The sequence below is a fragment of the Onychomys torridus genome, chromosome 10 (genome assembly GCF_903995425.1).
Source record: "Onychomys torridus chromosome 10, mOncTor1.1, whole genome shotgun sequence".
In the NCBI taxonomy this organism is placed as follows: Eukaryota; Metazoa; Chordata; class Mammalia; order Rodentia; family Cricetidae; genus Onychomys; species Onychomys torridus.
Window position 1 is genome coordinate 37700188 of NC_050452.1, and position 18945 is coordinate 37719132.

General features: G+C 41.0%; 1 protein-coding gene across 2 annotated transcripts in view; it reads left to right on the forward strand.

Moving 5' to 3' along the window:
* Txk (TXK tyrosine kinase) overlaps positions 1 to 18945 on the forward strand; it is a 45665-nt gene that overhangs the window by 9072 nt on the left and 17648 nt on the right. For both annotated transcript variants that reach the window (XM_036201325.1, XM_036201326.1), the window contains 4 exons: positions 3000 to 3054; positions 13607 to 13686; positions 14584 to 14711; positions 17702 to 17776. In XM_036201325.1, coding sequence (XP_036057218.1) covers positions 3000 to 3054; positions 13607 to 13686; positions 14584 to 14711; positions 17702 to 17776 — 338 coding nt within the window. The remainder of the gene's footprint in view (positions 1 to 2999; positions 3055 to 13606; positions 13687 to 14583; positions 14712 to 17701; positions 17777 to 18945) is intronic.

Genomic DNA, 18945 nt, shown 5'->3' on the forward strand with positions numbered 1-18945 from the left:
TATGCTGGATTACTTTTTAATGTCTAACTCTTATTTCACACTGTTTGGTATTAGTTTAGTATAGGGTGTCTAGATATGGGAGATACAGTCGGTGGTAGTTTTAATGATCAACTCCATGCAATCTATGATCACCTGGGAAGAGAGTCTCATTGAGAAGTTGACTACCAGGTCGGCCTGTGGGCACATCTATGGGGGATTGTTTCCATTCCTTTAGCTAAGTGGGAAGACCCCCTTCTCCCCCACTGGGGCTGGCACCCTTTCCTAGGCAGGGCTTCCTTACCTGTATAGGATTAGGTGACTGTTTGAGTGGTATATGAGTCAGAATTCTTTGGAGGGACAGAACTTAGAGCATCAGTTTCCTATTTGTGTTCTATTAAGAGGATTTATTAGAATGGTTTGCAGCTTGTGGTCCAGCCTGTCCACCAACAGCTGTCTACCAATGGGAGGTCCAGGAATCAAGTAGCTGTTCAGTCTGTGAAGCTGGATGTCTTCATGACATGCCGGGATCCCAATGAAGTAGGCTCTAATGCCAGTGAAGGAATGGACTTGCCAGTGAGTGTGAGGGTAAGCAGACAAAGGGCTTCCTTCTTCCATGACTCCTAATCTGGGCCAGCTGAAGGTGCAGCCCAGTTTAGAAGTGGGTCTTCCCACTTAAAAAGATTTAGTTAAGGGGAGAAAATCCCTTACAGGTGTGCCCAGCCACTTTGGGGTTTTCCAGATGTAGTCAAGTTGACAACGTACAATAGAATGGCCATCGTAACAAATCTAGTTGTATGGTGTTTTTATTTGTAAATTCACTACAGTAAAGTGATTTTTATTAAAAATCCCAAGTAGTTCTGGAAACAAACAACAGAGTGGAGAAAGCAATAGAGCTCTAGTATGCAGCATGAATTAATTCCCTCCCCTCTCTCCTGTCTGTGGATGGACTGCCACCAGCAACACCTGGTTCCTGCTGCCCCAGCTTCGGGGATAATGGGTTGTAACCTGTCATTCTGAGCCAAAATAAGCTCAGCAATGGGAAATGAAACCAAGACATAGTTTCACCTTGTTTAGTAAAAGCCCTTCTAACTTTTAGCATATGATTTAAATGGATTCAATGCTGAACCACTGCTCCCAATCGCACGTCGCCCTCGTTAAACGTCTTCATGACTTAGAAAAGGAAGAGTCCCTCAAGGACCCTGACTTTGTCACAGACTTCCACCTGGCTCTGGGGTAACTACTTTGAAGTCATTCTTATGATATTTCCATATGGATGAATTTCAAATTCATATTTAAGCAAAAGGAATGCATTCACTTTTGTTACTCGTCGCTACGATAAACAGATGTAAAATACTAAAATTATCACCAAGCCCATAGCAGGTGGAAAATATTATTATATATAAGAATGCAATTTATATGAACTTCTCTCAGTTAGAGTCTCCTTTTACAGTCTTGGCCTTTAACAGTCAACTGATTTTAGAGAACGCTCATCACTGTTTTCTTTTAACATGCACATTTTACAACCTAACCAGTGGTGACCTCTCCAAGTTACCGCCCATGTCTTTAATGCTGCCTCATTTCTTCTGAAGGGATTTCTTTCTGTAAGAAGTCTGGGACCCACGTTGAAATTCCTCCAATTCATGTGAAAGTCCCAGCTGATGTTCACTGTCCCTCTTCCCCCAACACCCTGAGTGGCCAGTTTCTCTGTCTTATCCACTGTCGTCTCCTCCTGCTGCGGTGGTTCCTCTTTTCTACGATTTCTGTTTCAGTTGGATGACATCAGTGGTTTAGGCAGCTGACCATCTAGATTTCGAGTCAGTTTCTCTCCACCAGGTGTTAGGGGAAGTCCGCATACTGAGAGACTTCGTCCTGTTATGGCGTTCGGTTAGCCACCTCTGGCCCATCCGTGGGGACTCAGCTAGTGCTCAGTGTTGCCCGTTTTTCTCGCTACAAAGCAGTATTCTCAGCAATACTCCATTATGTCTAAAGCTCTTTGTAACTGTGTTGCTATGAAGTTGAAAGTTTCTCGACCTTTCTGTCTTTGTTTTCTGACAGTCTTTCTCTCTTTTCTGTACATTCTGAGATTACTGTTAAGGATGGTCACATCGAACTACATGTTTATCTCATAATATTATTTAATTATGCCTACTGTGTGTAGTTCTGATGGTCTATGACATGCTGAATGCAGAGAAAGCAGGGATTAAAGGTAGAAGGATGCTTGCTGGTATATAGAAGGAAAGAATCCCAGTGTGGCTTAGTGAATGAGGGGAGATTGTGGTCAGAGAAGGCAAGAGAGAGTATTGTAGTCAGGATCACTGGTTGGCTGGCGCTGTCCATCAACTCTGTTAAGTACTAACTATATTGGGGGAGGGGAGAATTAGATAAGTTGGGATGGATTTCACTTTGGGAAGGGACCTAACACTTCTAAAAACATGCAAATAGGAACTTCCTGAGAAGTTGGAAATGGCTATATTTTAGTTTACTCACAGAACTAAGCATGTGTTAAAGATAACTTCTTTTTTAAAAATAATTTATCTAACTTTATTTTGTGTGCATTGGTGTAAGGGTATCAGATTACCTAGAACAGTAAGTACAGAAAGTTGTAAACTACCAGTGAGTGCTGGGAATTGAACCTGGGTCCTCTGGAAGAGCAGCCAGAGTGCACTTAACCACTGAGCCATCTTTCTAGTCCTTGAAGATAACTTCTTAACTTCATATTTTTCATGGGATTTTACAAGATGTTAAATCATGCAAAATTATATGTAAGTACTGTGTGGGCAAGAAGGGTGATGTGGGCTATGGTAGAATGAACTATATAATGGCTTGAAATGAGGAAAAAATGTAGTGAGCTTGGTAAATTGGCAACATAATAGAAGATTGTTATTTATCTGAATTTAAGCTATAGCTTTCTAAAGTAAATTCTAAAGACTTTAAGATGAAGGAATTAGAGTATTTTTTTTTTTTTGGCCTGAAGAAAAATTAACATAAAGTTAAAAATGTATTCTTTGTTACTTTTCCAGATGGTACCATAAGAACATTACTAGAAACCAGACGGAACGCCTATTGAGGCAAGAGGTAATCCAGTGTGTCCAGGGAAACCTGTGGATATTTCTAGTAATCCTGAGAAGTCTATTATGAAGATTGTAGCCATTCAAAAGGTGTCTTCATATGCTTTCTAATCTTAAAATACCATTACACACTCATTCCCACTGTACATTTTTCTAAGTCAAAACTCAGGCATATTTGCATGAGATCTTCTTTTCATGGACTGCCATCGTGATCTCAGAAACGTGTTTCTCTTGAAATGATTTCAGCGTCAGACTCTTTCATTCAACATGCCTTCTCTCAGTGGAGTCTGTATCTGAGTTACCCCTGGGACAGTGGTCCTCAACCTTCCTAATGAGGCGACCCTTTACTACAGCTCCTCATGTTGTGGTGACTCCCCAACCATAAAATTATTTTCATTGCCACATAGTAGTTGTAATTGTGCTGCTGTTATGAATTGTAATGTGAATATCTGTATTTTCTGATGGTCTTAAGCAGCCCCTGTGAAAGGGTCATTAGGGGTCGTGACTGAGAACATTGCCATATGACCTTTGCGCAACAGAGCCTCTAACCTTGTGACCTCTGCTTACACTCACGAAAAACACAGATACAGAGAACTATGCGGTGCTAGTTTCTTTAGTATTTGGGGACAAAGGGGAGAGTTAGTGGTTAAAGGATTAAACTCAGATCAAAACTACCCATTTAGGTCAAACCAAGACAAAACAGCATAGGGTCTAAGTTTCCGACTGTCAGTGCCTAGTAACTGTGGGGAAATGAGGAGTCAAACCCAGAACCTGGAGAGGAAGTCTTGTGTCATTCTGCGGTGAATTCAGGTGTGGAGGGACTCTAGAAATGTAAATGAGAATCAGTTTTGTGTATAAAAAAATCCACGTCAGCAATGGCCCAAAGTGCAGAGAAGACCCACTCTAGAACAGGGACACACATGGAAGATGGGGAACTGAGACTTGGCCTCAGGTGTGGGTGTGGGTGGAGCCCAGACAGGCTTAGCTCTGCTCCCTAGAGAGAGCTGGTATGATCAGTAGCTCCACCCTGGAGAGTGAAGGGGAGGAAAAGCTGGGAGCAGCTTCCCAATAAGCAAGATGATATAGGCCACATGATCCAAATCACAGGACTATGTGTGTCCAGCACAAGAGATTCTGTAATGGGAAGGTCTCATCTTGCAGAAAACAGTGGAGAAAACATTTATGGAACAGCCCACATGCTTGCCACACTGATAAATACTAAAAATTTAGCCCTGATTTTTTTTTCAAGTTTTTTGTTTTCCTTTGTTTGAGATAGCACCTCAGGTAGCCCAGGCTGGCGTCCAACTCACTACATAACTGAGAATAATCTTTAAGTTATGGTATTCCTTCCTCCAACTCCCAAGTTGGGATTACAGGCATATGCCTCTGTGCTCAGCTGCCCTGACATTTCTAAAGGGTTCACACAGTTGAAGTCCACTCCATCATTCTCCCCTGCATTCACTAAAGGCAGTCAGAAAAGACAGATGTGTTCTCATTTTTCCGTCTATTTATATTTTTATCATCTATATGTGCATATGTATAATTTCACCACTTGACATAAAGCTCATATATATTGATATTTGACTTATTTTTGAGACAAAGTCTCAGGGGGTAGCCCAGGTTGCACTCAAACTTGAGGCAATCCTTCTGCCTCAACCTCCCAGGTACTGGAATAATAGGCATGAGTCACCATCCAAGACTTTGGATTTTTATGAACATATTATGTTTTAAAAATTCATTCTTATGTGTACACATAGAACCACCATATTATTTAATATTTCATTATATGCACATGTAAAATCTATCCAATATTCATAAACACATATACACACACACTGATTTAATATTGCTAGGTATTTTCAAGACTTGATTCAGAAAGGTTTGACTAGTTGTGGTTGCTTGAATGAGAATGGTCCCCATAGGTTTATATACTTGGATGCTTGGTCCCCAGTTGGTGGAACTTGTTGGGAAGGATCAGGAGGTGTGGCCTTGTTGGAGGAAGTTTGTCACAGGGACAGGGCATGCTTTGATATTCAAAAACCCACACCATGTGTCCCTCCTAGGGTCTTTCCCTGTTAGCTAGCCTCTCTGGAGCTGTGGGTTGCAGTCTGGCCATCCCTTCCCTCACATCTAGTATCTGCTTATGAGTGAGTACATACTATGTTTGTCCTTCTGAGTCTGGGTTACCTCACTCAGGATGATATTTTCTAGTTCCATCCATTTGCCTGCAAATTTCATGATATCATTTTTTTTAACTGCTGAGTAGTACTCTACTGTGTATATGTGCCACATTGATGGGAAGACATGCAGAGATGACTGGCCACACTAGTGGAAGCCCATGAACTGTAGACTAGTGACTGTGGAGCCCCCATGGGACTGGACTAGACCCTTTGGATATGGAAGAGGGTTGTTTGGCTCGAACTGTTTGGGGGACATCCAGGCAGGGGCATTGGGATCTGTCCCTGGTCTATGGACAGGCTTCTGAAATCCGGTGCCTGTGGTGTAACACCTTGCACAGCCTTGGTGCAGTGGGAAGGGGCTTGGACCTGCCTAGGCTCAGTGTGCTGGGCTCTGCTGACTCCCCGTGGGAGACCTTGATTTGGGGGATGTGGGGATGTGGGGTGGCTTGGGGGGGAGGGCTGGGGGTGGGAGGAGGGAGGAGATGGGATCTGTGGGTGGTATATGGAGTGAGTAGAAAATTTCTTAATAAAGAAAAATGAAAAGAAAAAAGAAAAAAACAAAACAAAACAAACAAAAAACCAAAAGCCCACACCAATCCCAGTTAGCTCTCTCTTTCTGCCTCATGCTTGTGGTTGAGATGTAAGCTCTCAGCTATTGCTCCAGCACCAAGCCTGCCTGCCTGCTGCCCTCTTCCCCACCAGGATGGTCAAGGACTCTAGCCCTCGGCAACCTATGTGTCCCAAATTAAGTGGTTTCTTTTAGAAGTTGCCTTGGTCATGGTGTTATGTCATGGAAATATAAAAGTTAGATACTAGCTTACACATTTATTTATTAAGAATTTCATCCAAGTATACAATGCATTTTGACCAGATTCACTTCCCCCTTCTTCCATCTCCTTCCAGATATCTCCTTACATCTCCCTTCCAACTTCACATCCTTTAAAAAAAAAAAAAAAAAAACCTGCTAAGTAAAATTGCCCATACACGCACCAGGGGTAAAGCAATCCATTGGATTGTGCTCCACCTGCCAGGGGCCACATCCCTAGGAAGAACTGACTCTCCTACTACCTGCTATCAACTGTCACTAGCTCCTTAGCCAGGGTGGGAGCTATGTGTCCCTGCTCCATCTCTGCTGAAACGTTGACTGGATTGATCTCGTACAGGCTTCTGCAGGCAACCACTGCTGCTGTGAGTTCATGAATATGGAAGTCCTGGCAAGTTCAGAAGACACTGATTGGCATCTCCCCTCCCTTTCCACTGGCTTTCCCAATCTTTCTGTCCCCTATTACGCACTGTTTCCTAGCTGTCCTGGAGGAAGGGGCTGTGATACAGCTGTCTTACTTATCTGTGGGCATTCAGCCAACCCATGTTTGCTGTACTTTGATCAGTTGCCTCTGTATTAACTGCCATCCACTACACAAAGATGTCTCTCTGATAAAGATAAGAACTGCATTAATCTATGAGTATAGAGATATGAATTTAGAGGGCAGTTTGATACCACGTTCATTTAGCAAAATAATAGTAGTTTGTTCACCCCTAGGATTTATGAGCCCCCTAGCCACAGATTCTTGGCCAGATTTACATAACCAGGCATAAGTTTCCTCCTGAACAAGGGGTCTTAAATCTATTCAGAAAGCAGATAGTAAGACTAATGATTTTTCTCCCCCAGCAGCCCCCATCACACATTCCATGTACCAAGGAAGCTAGCCAGCAGGGAGGAAGCTTCTAGGTCAGTACTACCTTGATTACTCTGAGTTCTGTGACCAAAGTGTGCAGTGTCTTCAACAAGGGGGGTCTTACCATCAAGTTCTGGCAGGCCAACAAGAACAGTGAGAATAGCCTATAATGTTTTGGGGTCCTTTGGGACTCCCTTGACTAACAACTGAGTTAGTAGAGAGGTGGTATCCCATACTTGAAACTGGGCCTTTAATTGGCAGCCTATAGCCTCTGGGGAAATCATTATCCCCCACCCCATATAAAGTAATCGCATTTAAACTAACACACGCACGCACGCGCACACACACACACACACCCCAGAAACAGAAACAGAGAGAGACAGAGATAGGGACAGAGAGATGTGCATACATGGAATTTTTTTAAGTAGTAGGTTTCTATATGACTTTTTCCTTATTATTAAGAAAATTTCTGTTCATTTTTCTATATGACTTTCTCAAATATTCTCAGTGTTAATTATTCCTCCTCCTCCTCCTCCAATTCCTTTCTCTTTTCCCCCTCTCCTGCCCCTCTTAAGCCCCCCTCTATATTATTCCTTTACCCCCTTCATATCACTTTTGACAAAATCTGACATCATTTCATGACAAGAATCCTTGGAGTAGGGATGAAGGGAATACATCTCAACATAATATATGATAAACCTACAGCTACCATCAAAACATGGAGAAAAACTCAAAACATGTCCACTAAGATCAGAAACAAGACAAGGTGGTGTGTGTGTGTGTGTGTGTGTGTGTGTGTGTGTGTGTGCGTGTGTGTGCTCGCTGATATATAGACTCATCCCTAATTGCCTTCTATGTTATATTCTAAGGCAGGGTTCCTCACATAAACCCAGAATTTGCTGGTTTGTCTAGTCAAGTTAGGCAGATTATTTCAGGAATTCCCTGTTTCTGCCTACCAAATGTTGGGATTACTGGCAGGGTACCACATGTGCCTGACATTTATATGGGTGCTAGGGGTCTAAACTCAGATCCCCATGCTTATGCAGCAAGTGCTTTACCCACTGAGCCATCATCTATCTCCTTGGTCCCTTATATATACTCTTCTACACACCACTCTTTTCCCTTCCTACTGAGTCTTCCAACATCGATACACAAGAGTGTTTTTCATTCACTTTATATCTACACATCATTCTCTACTTTAGATATATCACTGTCTTAGGGTTTCTATTGCTGTGAAGAGTATCATGACCAAGGCAACTCTTATAAGGGAAAGCATTTAATTGGGGCTGGCTTATGGTTCAGAGGTTTAGTCCATTATCATCATGGCAGGTGATGTGCAGGCAGACATGGTGCTGGAGAAGGAGCTAAGAGTTCTACATCTTGATCCACAGGCAGCAGGAGTCTGTGACACTGGTCGTAGCTTGAGCATAGGAGACCTCAAATCCCACTCCCACAAGGCCACACCTCCCAATAGTGCCACTCCCTATGGGGATCATTTTCTTTCAAAGCACCAACAATCATAATTTGTAAATCAATAGTTCATTATGGAAAGTAAGTGAGATGTACTCTCTTTCTCTATTAAAACATTGTTGCCTTCAATTCTCTCCGCATACACATCTTTTTCCATTTATATGGATCTTTTTGTAGAATAAACCCCCAGATGGAAATCTGAGGCCAAAGGGAAAGTGCATTTCTAACTTCCATAGACCTCAAAGTGCCCTCTGCAGAAATGGTGAGGGGTCTAGATATAGAAGAGCATCTGTTTCCCACAGCCTTTCCAGGCAGCGTATCATGTGAAACAGCTGGATCCTTCCTGTGGTGCCTCATCTCACTGGGAATTTGATTCACATTCTCTTAGCCTGGAGATGTTAAGCATTTTTTGTACATTACATTTTATGTGTTTGACTTTCTTTGTGGTAACTGTTCATATTCCTTGCATGGTTTCCCACTAGGTTTCTGATGTCTTTCTCAGAATCTATAGTCTGTAGCTAAGGAAACTAACCCTTTGTGGCATGTGGTAATAGTTCCTCCAGGTTTTCAACTGTCTGGCTGTTTTCTGGTATGAACTAGGTATTTGAATTTTATGTATGAATTTATTGAAGTTTTTGTAAATGTTGATAAACTGTATCAAAGCAGAATTGCCTTCCTTACTGCAAGGTTACAAGAAAACACTCCCCATGTTTCTTGAGGATGGTAGTGGTTTTACTTTGGGTTCATTTGTAATGTCTCCTCTTGTAATGAGTTTACCAAGAATCTTTCTATTCTGTGTTCATTTGGTTGCCACAACTTAATGATAAAAATTTTTATTTTGGATTATCTCTGTATTTTCTCTTTGTCTTCATTAGCCAGCCTGTCTGTTCACAAACTGTTTTAAAAACGGAGGTTTTCTCTGGTGTCCTTAGCTTCCCTCACTCTCAGGATCACCATGACACACCAAAAACAATCTTTCCCACAGTTGCTCTGAATGTAGTACAGATGCCACTAGGAAAAACTCTCAGAGTCAATGGGCTGTGATGCATGTGGGTTCTGATGCTACTGGATTCCATTTATTAACATTTTCTGTAATATTTGTGATGAAATGAGGCCACTCGGTGGTTTTCCTTTTGCGCAGCCCAGGCTGGGTTGATGTTACTGATCTGAAGATGACCTTACACACTTATATTTTGAAGTTTATCTTTTGTTCCTTTGCTCTGGAATTGTTCAATTGCTATACTGTTTTTTTTTTTTCTTTCAAGTTTAGTGTTTTCTAGTACGTGCTTATGGTGCTTTCTACTGCTGTGTTTTAAGAATTGTACTCATTGTTCTAATCCATAGATCCATTAGGATTTTTATTCATATTGGATTCAATCTTGATAAATTGTTCGTTAATTATTCACTGCATTCAAGTTTTAAAATTTGCCACAGATAGGCAAATGCAGTCTTTTCTTTTTTCTTTTTCTTTTTCTTTTTTAACAGATCATTGATTTGTTCATCTTGTGGAATAATTTTTGAGACTTTTCACAATTAGTTGTTGACTAGGTTAACTAGTTTATCTGTTATTTTTCCCGAAAAACCAGATTTTTGAACTTCATTACTGATTGTATCATATTTTCACCTTTATAACTTGTTATCTTCTACTTTGATCTTTATTAATTTCTTCTTCTACTTTAGCTGGTGTGCTGACTAGTTAAAGACACCTGACAGGAAGAAACTCAGTTTAGAAGAAGCCTCTGTAAGATCTCGTGTAGGACATTTTCTTAATTAGTGATTGATGGGGAAGGGCCTACCTCATTGTGCATGGTGCTATCCCTAGGCTGGTGGCCCTGGGTTCTATAAGAAGGCAGACTGAGCAAGGCATGAGGAGCAAGCCAGTAAGCAGCACCCTTCCATAGTCTCTGCATCAGCCCCTGTCTCCAGGTTCCCACTCAGTTTGAGTTTCTGCCTTGGTTTCCCTCAATGGGCTGTGACTTGGGATAAAACTTTTGCTTACCAATATATTATTCATCACAGCAATAACAACCCTAACTAAGACACATGGGTTTATATTATAACCCTTATTCTTACTTGTTGAATTAGATATGCTTGCTTATTTCTTTCATTCTCTCTCTCTCTCTCCCCCCCTTTCCCTTTCCCCCTCCCTCTCTTTTTGTCTACTGATTGCTTCAGTTTCCTTTATGTCACTATGCCAAAATACTCTGACTAAGCATGACTTAGGGAAGGAAGGTTTTATTTCAGCTTACAGGTTGCAGTCTGTCACTGAGGGAAGTCGGGGTGATAACTCAAACAAGAACTTGAAGTAGAAACCATGGAGGAATGCTGCTTGCTGGCTTACCTGCAGAGCTTTTTTATACAGCCCAGAATCTCCTGCCAGGATTCACTTGCTGCTCACATCAATTGAGGCAATCAAGACAATCCCCCATGACACACCCACCCACAGACAATCTTTCCTTTGTAGGTTCTCGGTAGGGCACTGATGTAAATAATAAGAGCACAGGCTTATTTCTGAGCACTGTTGGAACTATATAGCAGAGGCTCTCATGCACAGTGATTCCTTGTTATTTTAGATATTTTAATATCTAAAGCACTTGTTTTAATATATATGTATGTGTACGTGTGTGTGAGTGTGTGTGTGTGTGTGAGAGAGAGAGAGAGAGAAAGAGAGAGAGAGAGAGAGAGAGAGAGAGAGAGAGAGAGAGAGTATGTCACATGCCTACAGGTGCCTCTGGAGACCAGAGGAATGTTTCATATCTAGTGGAGCTGGAGTTACAGGTGGTTGTGAGCCACACAATGTGGGTGTTTGGTAACTGAACTTGGATCCTCTGGAAGAGCAACAAGTGCTCTTAACTGCTGAGCCATCTGTCCTTATTTATATTTTAGTTTCCTTGAGTTAGATAAAAGAAATGTAAAATCTGGAGATGCTCTGGGTACTTGGGGACTTATTAGAAATTGCTAGTTCCATTGCCTTGTGGTCAGAAAACACTGTTTGTGGTCTTCCTTCTTTGAAGTTTTATAAGCAGAGATCATTCCATATATAATTTTGTTATGTGCATATTCTATATGTTGATATGCATCCCTACTATAACAGAAACATAGAAAACATACATGAAACTTTTCTTTTTACGACTTTGTCATTAATATCCTATGTTTCCCTTTGGTATATAATGTAACACTTGTGTATCACAGTAATTCAATAAAAGCTGGGTTTTGTCATTTACAATGCCTATAAGAGACTTTAGTTGGGGATTGAGGCTAATGTCTTTGTGAAAGTATGAGAAAAGACTGTGTTTAGTATCTAAAGTGCACTGTGAGAGGCTCTTCATGCTGTTTGGGTTACACGCTTGTCAGGCACAACCTTGAATCTTCTATGGCAGCTGTAGGTGGAATTTTCTGCCTAGGCTACTGACCTGCTCTGTCTCGCCAGCCACTCCACAAATAACCACACAGAGACTTATTATCAATTATAAATGCTTAGTCAACAGCTTAGGCTTGTCTCCAGGCAGCTTTTACAACTTAAATTAACCCATTTCTATTAATTATGTGCTGCCCAGAGGCTTGTTTAGCTCATCTATAAACTTCCCATGTTGCTTCTTCTGCATCTGACTCAAGACTCCTCCAGCTCCACCCTCCTTCTTCCCAGCATTCTCTCTACCTTGAAAATCCTGCCTAGCTATTTACTAGTCAGCTTTTTATTAACAATGAGAGTAACACATCTTGACAGTGTATAGAAGGATTATTCCACAGCAGGCAACAGTTCACAACTTGTGGGTTGTGACCCCTTGGGGGGGGTGTCCTATACTGGATATCCTGCATATCAAATATTTACATTACAGTAGAAAGATTACAGTTATGAAGTAGCAATGAAATAATTTTTTTTTTTTTTTTTTTTTGGTTTTTCGAGACAGGGTTTCTCTGTGTAGCTTTGCGCCTTTCCTGGATCTCTCTCTGTAGACCAGGCTGGCCTCGAACTCACAGAGATCTGCCTACCTGAGTGCTGGGATTAAAGGTGTGCACCACCACTGCCCAGCCACAATGAAATAATTTTGTGATTGGGGATCACCACACTGTGAGCAACTGTATTAAAGGGTGGAGCATTAGGGAGGTTGAGAATCACTGGTCTATGGGTTTTGTAAGAGACCCTGCAGCCGTTTGTTTTCAGGAACAAAAGCACACATAGTAAAGCAGAAACGCTGTATAATAACAGACAAAGCAGTCTAGCTGTCGAAATGATTGGAAAGCAATTTACAGCTTTCTTGGAATTTCTTCAAAGAATGTCCACAGGGACCTAGTTCTTAGCCAAGCACTGAAAGCGTTACCATGTCCCCTGCTGCTGTTCTTTTCATCCCTCCCACATCCTGCAACAGTTTGAGACTCCCAACAGGATCCCCTACTGTATTCTTTTTCACAAACTCTAATCTCTTGTCCTCCTCTATGCCTTTCCAGAAATATTTCCCCTCCACCCTTCATTCCACTTCTTCTAACTTGTAGTCTTCTCAGTCTGTCTCAGAGGGTGTTTTAAATCTTAATTAATTAATTTATTAATTTTCCTATTATCAGCTTGATACAGTACAGATTCTTATCCTAATAGTGAAATGTTTCATTAAGGCTTGCCCAGTAATTGAGTAAAACCAAAACTTATTATAAGCCACAGTCATCCTGTGGGTCCCCCCTGCTATACAGCCTCCCTGGTTCTGTGGGTTGCAGTCTGATTGTTCTTTGCTTTACATCTAGTACCCACTTATGAGTGAGTACATACCATCTTTGTCCTTCTGGGTTTGGGTTACTTCACTCAGGATGATATTTTCTAGTTCCATCCATTTGCCTGCAAACCTCATGCTGTCAGCCTGTCTCAGAGGGTTTTTTTTTTTTAAAAAATATGGATCAGTGATTTTCATCTGCTATCCTAATCAACACAACAAAACCCACTAAATGTTAGGTACAAGGCTGTCAAAACGAGGACTTTTCCTGGGAAAATCAAGAGTAATGTTTTAAAATATAGATTATAGATTTCTTATCTTATGATTCCTAAACCTGTAAGAGAGATAAGGTAGCAAAAGCAATCTCATTCTTCAATAGTAAGAATATAGAAGTCACGTGTTTTCTTGTATGTTACTTATAGGGAATCTATCTAGGTTTGGTTTTGATCAGTGATATCTCAGTTTGTTTTTCTAAGAAGGAATACACTTATATAATGGATACATTTTATTTTATTATTTTTTTTTTGCAGGCTAAAGAAGGTGCATTTATCGTGAGGGATTCGAGACATTTGGGGTCTTATACAATTTCTGTGTTTACAAGAGCTGGAAGGTAAGCATTTCATTTGTGATTTTGATTACTTTAGAAATAATCCTTGGGACAGTTTTGCTTTTATGTAGATGCCATCACATAGGGACTATGAGAAAGGGTTCAGCTTAGGGGGGAGTCTGCTGGCCTAGAAACTGGGACAACTACATGGTTTACATTGTATCTCGGTCATATCTATTACATAGCATGTAGTATGTAACATGTTAAACCTATTACATAGCTTTCTTTCTCTTCCCTTTTTCCAACCAATGCTTTCAATCAAATTAGATTAGTTGTGGCAGACACTGTTGGCATGTTCCTCAGGCCCCTCAGCCTCCTCTAGGGATGGCCTGCTTAGAGGGCTCAGGTACTCCCCAGGCTTCCTGTGCCTTTATAGCCTAAGGTGTTCCGTGACTATGGGAACTTGTGGTGAGGCTAGAAGCACCTGAAAAGCAGAATCTCAGGGATACCCCTCCCTTGGTGAGGGAAGGAGCTGAGGAGTTACTCCCTCAGCTTGTCTGTAGTTTAGAAATGACGCCCTGGCTGCCCAACACAGTTACCTGCTCAATAGTGTTCCCTCTGCCTACTACCCTCTCCTCTCTTACCTTTCCAATCCCTCACAATGGAATTTCTCATTTGTTCAGTCAACATTTAACATTCAAGAGATAGTTATGTGTGCTTCGCCATGAACACCACTCCATAGGACATGGGGCTTGTCTTCTAAAGCTATGTTGACTATGAGGTACCAGTGAGACACGTGAGAGATGTTCTGGGATGATCAGGTATTTGCTGAGTCCACCTGTTCTCTCCTAGGTGTGTAGAGTTGACAGGAAGGGAGCTTGAGCATTGGAGTCCCACAGCTAAACACACTGACAGTGTCGTCTTTTGTTTCTCTAGTAACTGACATTTTATTGATTACAGACCTCCTCAGTCTTCAATAAAACATTATCAGATTAAAAAGAATGATGCAGGACAATGGTACGTCGCCGAAAGACATCTTTTTCCATCAGTTCCGGAGCTGATCCAGTATCACCAGTACAATGCAGCTGGTAAGTTAGGAGTCAGGTCTGGGGGCCAGTCCCTTGACAGGGAAAGCATGCATGCTCTAATGTCCAACAGCAGCAAACCACCGTGGACATGAAGCCTAAGGGCTTGAAATATAATCTTTCTTGGGCAATGGTTGTTTTTATCAATGCATCTTTTTTTTTTTTTTTTTCCCTAGCCAAGGAGCAAGACTTTTTTTCTACCAGATTAGAAAGATGGTGGATGACAGAGGAGCTAAGGGCACTCAGTTAAGTGTATATTCTGGAAGGTTAGCTAAGGTTAAATATAATACAATTTCAAATCCCTAAGTGATGAGGCTCCTTTCCTTTGCTCCCACAAATCTCCTCTCTTGTTTAGATAATTACAACAGGAAATTACCTTTAAGCCTCTCATCCTCTATTCTTTTTTTGTTTTTTAAATTTATTTATTATGTACACAGAAGAGGGTGCCAGATCTCATTACAGATGGTTGTGAGCCACCATGTGGGTGCTGGGAATTGAACTCAGGACCTCTTAAAGAGTAGTCAGTGCTCTTAACCTCTGAGCCATCTCTCCAGCCCCTCATCCTCTATTCTTTCTCGCTGTGAGAAAAATACGAAGTTATATAGACCCGGGCTTTCATAGTTACACTTGGACCTAAATAGACCAGAATATTGACCCCTCTCCTCAGCTATTGTTTGCCCATCTGTTCTTATACAAACCTTTTATTTCTGGAAAGAAAAGGGATCTCAGAAAGTTCTACCACAATTACAGACATATCTCTGGCCTTCAACCCTTACCCAATCTGTGCCAGGCCACTTGGAGCTGGAGGCGAAGGCTTTTACCTCAGCATTACAGAACTTGGAACAGACCCACTGTAACTTATCTTACCTTTTTTCGAGAGTTTCTTTTGAATATCCCATTCATGAAAAGTTGCGTTGACCAAAAACAAGCAAAACAAAAAACTCTTTTGAAAAGAGAATACTTTTCCGTGACACTGGTTTTGCACACTGAGAACAAATCCCAGGACATCTGTCTCCACTTATGGAATGAATCCCCATGGATTTGTGAGGATCAGCAGCTGCCTGGTTAGAGAGAGAGGTGCAGAGGAGAGGCCTAGAGGCCAAGGATCAGACTGGAGATACAACACACACCCCTCTACACACACACACCAGCAGGCCAGCTCTGAGTTTCGTACCTCAACAGTCCTTCCTCTTTTTCCTTCCTTTAAAGAAACATTTAAGAAAGGGTATTTATGTGGTGAGGTTCCAAAATAACGTAAGGCCAGGATGCACCAACATTAAGAGGTAGGAACGATAAACTGTTCACCACAAAAATACTCTTGGCTAAGTCCCAAAAGCTATCAATTTCATATCCTAAATATGTTCATTTAGATCCCTGTTTCTCCCTGGTATCAGGGTTCTCCTGATCAATCATTAGTCCCGGGGGCAATTTCTAGCAGTTTCTTAATGCTTTATCTCCAAAGCTCATTTCCCTCCCATCTACCTCTATGCTATGCCAGTGACCTAACAAAAATGGAAACATGAAGATTTCATTTTCTTGTTTGAGACTGAGCACACACACCCCCCACACACACACACCAATCTCTTCCAACCCATCTCTTTCTCCTTCTCTCCGCTGTAAAACGCAATGCTCTCTGACAGGGCTTACAAGACCCATCATAACCAGGATAATACAGACTTCTTGAATATAACTTTTTGCCTCTTCCTGCCTCCCGCTCTTTGTTCTGGTACCCAACTTCACGCAATCCCACGCACTTGGCATTCTTTGTAGGTGTCCCAGCTAGCCTGTGTGCATCTTCATCTATATTAGTATGGGCTCTTTTTGAGGTTCCTCACTGAGGGAGAGCTTCCTGTTAGGAGGAAGCATCTCAATTGTCTTTGGATGTGTTGAGGTCTTTGGGATTTACCTGAAAGAGAATCCTGTATATTTTAGGCCTTAACATATCTGGTTTTCTACTAGCTGAGCTGGCCTCTGCCTCCCAGTCTTTGCTGGGATATTATCTATCTGTCTGGGCTTCTCCCACTGATCTTTGTGAATGGCTCTCTGTCAGTCTGTGTCTTCATTCCTACCTTCTTGTCTGTAAGGCCTTCCTAGCATTTTATCCTGTGCTTACCATCTACTTTTTCTGGTGAGTACACACACTGGTTCATTTCCCGCCCTTGCTAGAAAGTGGGGTCTGTGAGAGCAGAGGCCAACAGCTTCTCATTCAACACTGTCTCCTAACATCAAGCTGGGACATGATGCAAACAGACTTTCAATGAGCAGCAATTGAAGACACAAATAATGTTTATTGATAAATTGAAATTGATGGTCTGGAATTCTTCATGCTGACCCAGTCAAATGAAGTCTTACTCATTCCACTATGCTACCTTCAAACAAAAGGAAACAAAACCAACCCAAAACAGAACAACATCAACAAAAAAATCCCACAAAAACATATTCCAAAAAGTGTTCAATTTGATGGCTAAGTGAATTTTTCTAGCACTTTTGGAAACAATTTGATTAAATATCCCATGTTATAAGAGAAAAATTTTAGAAAATACATACAAATTCATGTTCAAGAAAATATATTTTAAAATAGTGAGATCTCAGGAATATTTTAGAGTTTATTTATCATAATCAGTATGTATAAACTATATGCTTAGTATGAAAGTTTGTAATAAAACACGGATATTTTGTATAATGTATTTAATACTTACATGTTTCCAATTATTCAAATAGTTTTGCCAAGTTTTGCACTGAAGTGCTAACAATTCATCTGTGCACACTGAGATTTTGTGAGAGAATTTCTGTTAACTTAGAGTCCTCAGATTGTATACACTGAGTATGTATTATGAATGGAAAGTTTTCAGATGGAAAATAGAAATCTATAATGCAGGTGCAACATTGTTTTGCCTCATTATTTAAAGACAGGTACTGTCTTCTAGTATACTTGGTTCTTCCTTCTGTAACTCATAAACTAGTCTTGATATACTCATTTTCTTTCTCTTTAGGTCTCATGTCCCGTCTCCGCTATCCAGTTGGGCTTATGGGCAGCTGTCTACCAGCCACAGCTGGTTTTAGCTATGGTAAAGTACATATGTGCTGAAGAAAAATATCCATCCTTCCATCCATCCAGACCTACCCCACAGATTCTCTAAATTCTCAGTTTATTTGAAATGTCTACCTACATATGTTTCTTTAAAAATTTTTAAATTTCTTGCTGGAGATGCTTAAGTAAACCATTGCCTGGGGCCATTTGAACTCAGTAGCCATGTTTTGGTTTTATTTCACACTTCACTACACCTTATGAAGAGCTGTCATCTTTCCCATTTTGATAAATAACTTCTGTTCTCCAGATGTTGAAGCTGTTGTTTTCTGGTTGCAAGGTTGGCTGGGAAATGATTGCTTTCCAAGAGAACCTATCAAAAAGAGCTGTTGAATGTCTCCACTTCACCTTTGGTCAAATAGAATGGGTACCCTCAGAGTCAAATCACTCTCTAGCAAGTGTGATATATGCAAGTCTGTAAGAAAAAATGTGAGCCAGGGAATCTTGTTTTCTGACTTGTTGAAAAGTTTGCTCCCTTACATTTCTCTCATTGGTAGAACTCAGATTATACTGGGGGGGGGGCGAGAATAATGACAATTATATTGTATAAAAATGACTATGCTTCATTCAGGGTCTCAGTTTAAGCAAGTTGGGAAGGGTGACCTCAGGGTGGTATGGGTAACTTTGTCATTCCCATATGTAAGAACTTACATAATTAGCAAGTTGGCTGAATATCACACTCTTTAATTTCTTAGAAAATGTTCAACTTCTTTTTAAACAGAATGGTGCATAAGCCTTAACTATCGCATGATATATTTTTTACCAAGTTTTGAGTACTTAAGTTAATAGAATGAGAAACTACACACTCTTGTGTCTAACCTCTTCCTGTTCTCGGTATATCTTTCAATTTCATCTGTGGTGTTGGGTGTGGCTGACTCGTTTTCATTGTGACGTAGAGCTACACAGTTAGCATTATTACCTTTTTTCGCACAGCCATTCAGGTTCTTTGTTTTTTGTTTGTTTGTTTTTTGAGACATGGGTTTCTCTGTGTAGCTTTGTGCCTTTCCTGGAACTCACTTGGTAGCCCAGGCTGGCCTCAAACTCACAGAGATCCATCTGGCTCTGTCTCCCAAGTGCTGGGATTAAAGGTGTGTGCCACCATCGCCCAGAGCCTTTCGGGTTCTTACAACTACTATTGCTATGAAAGTT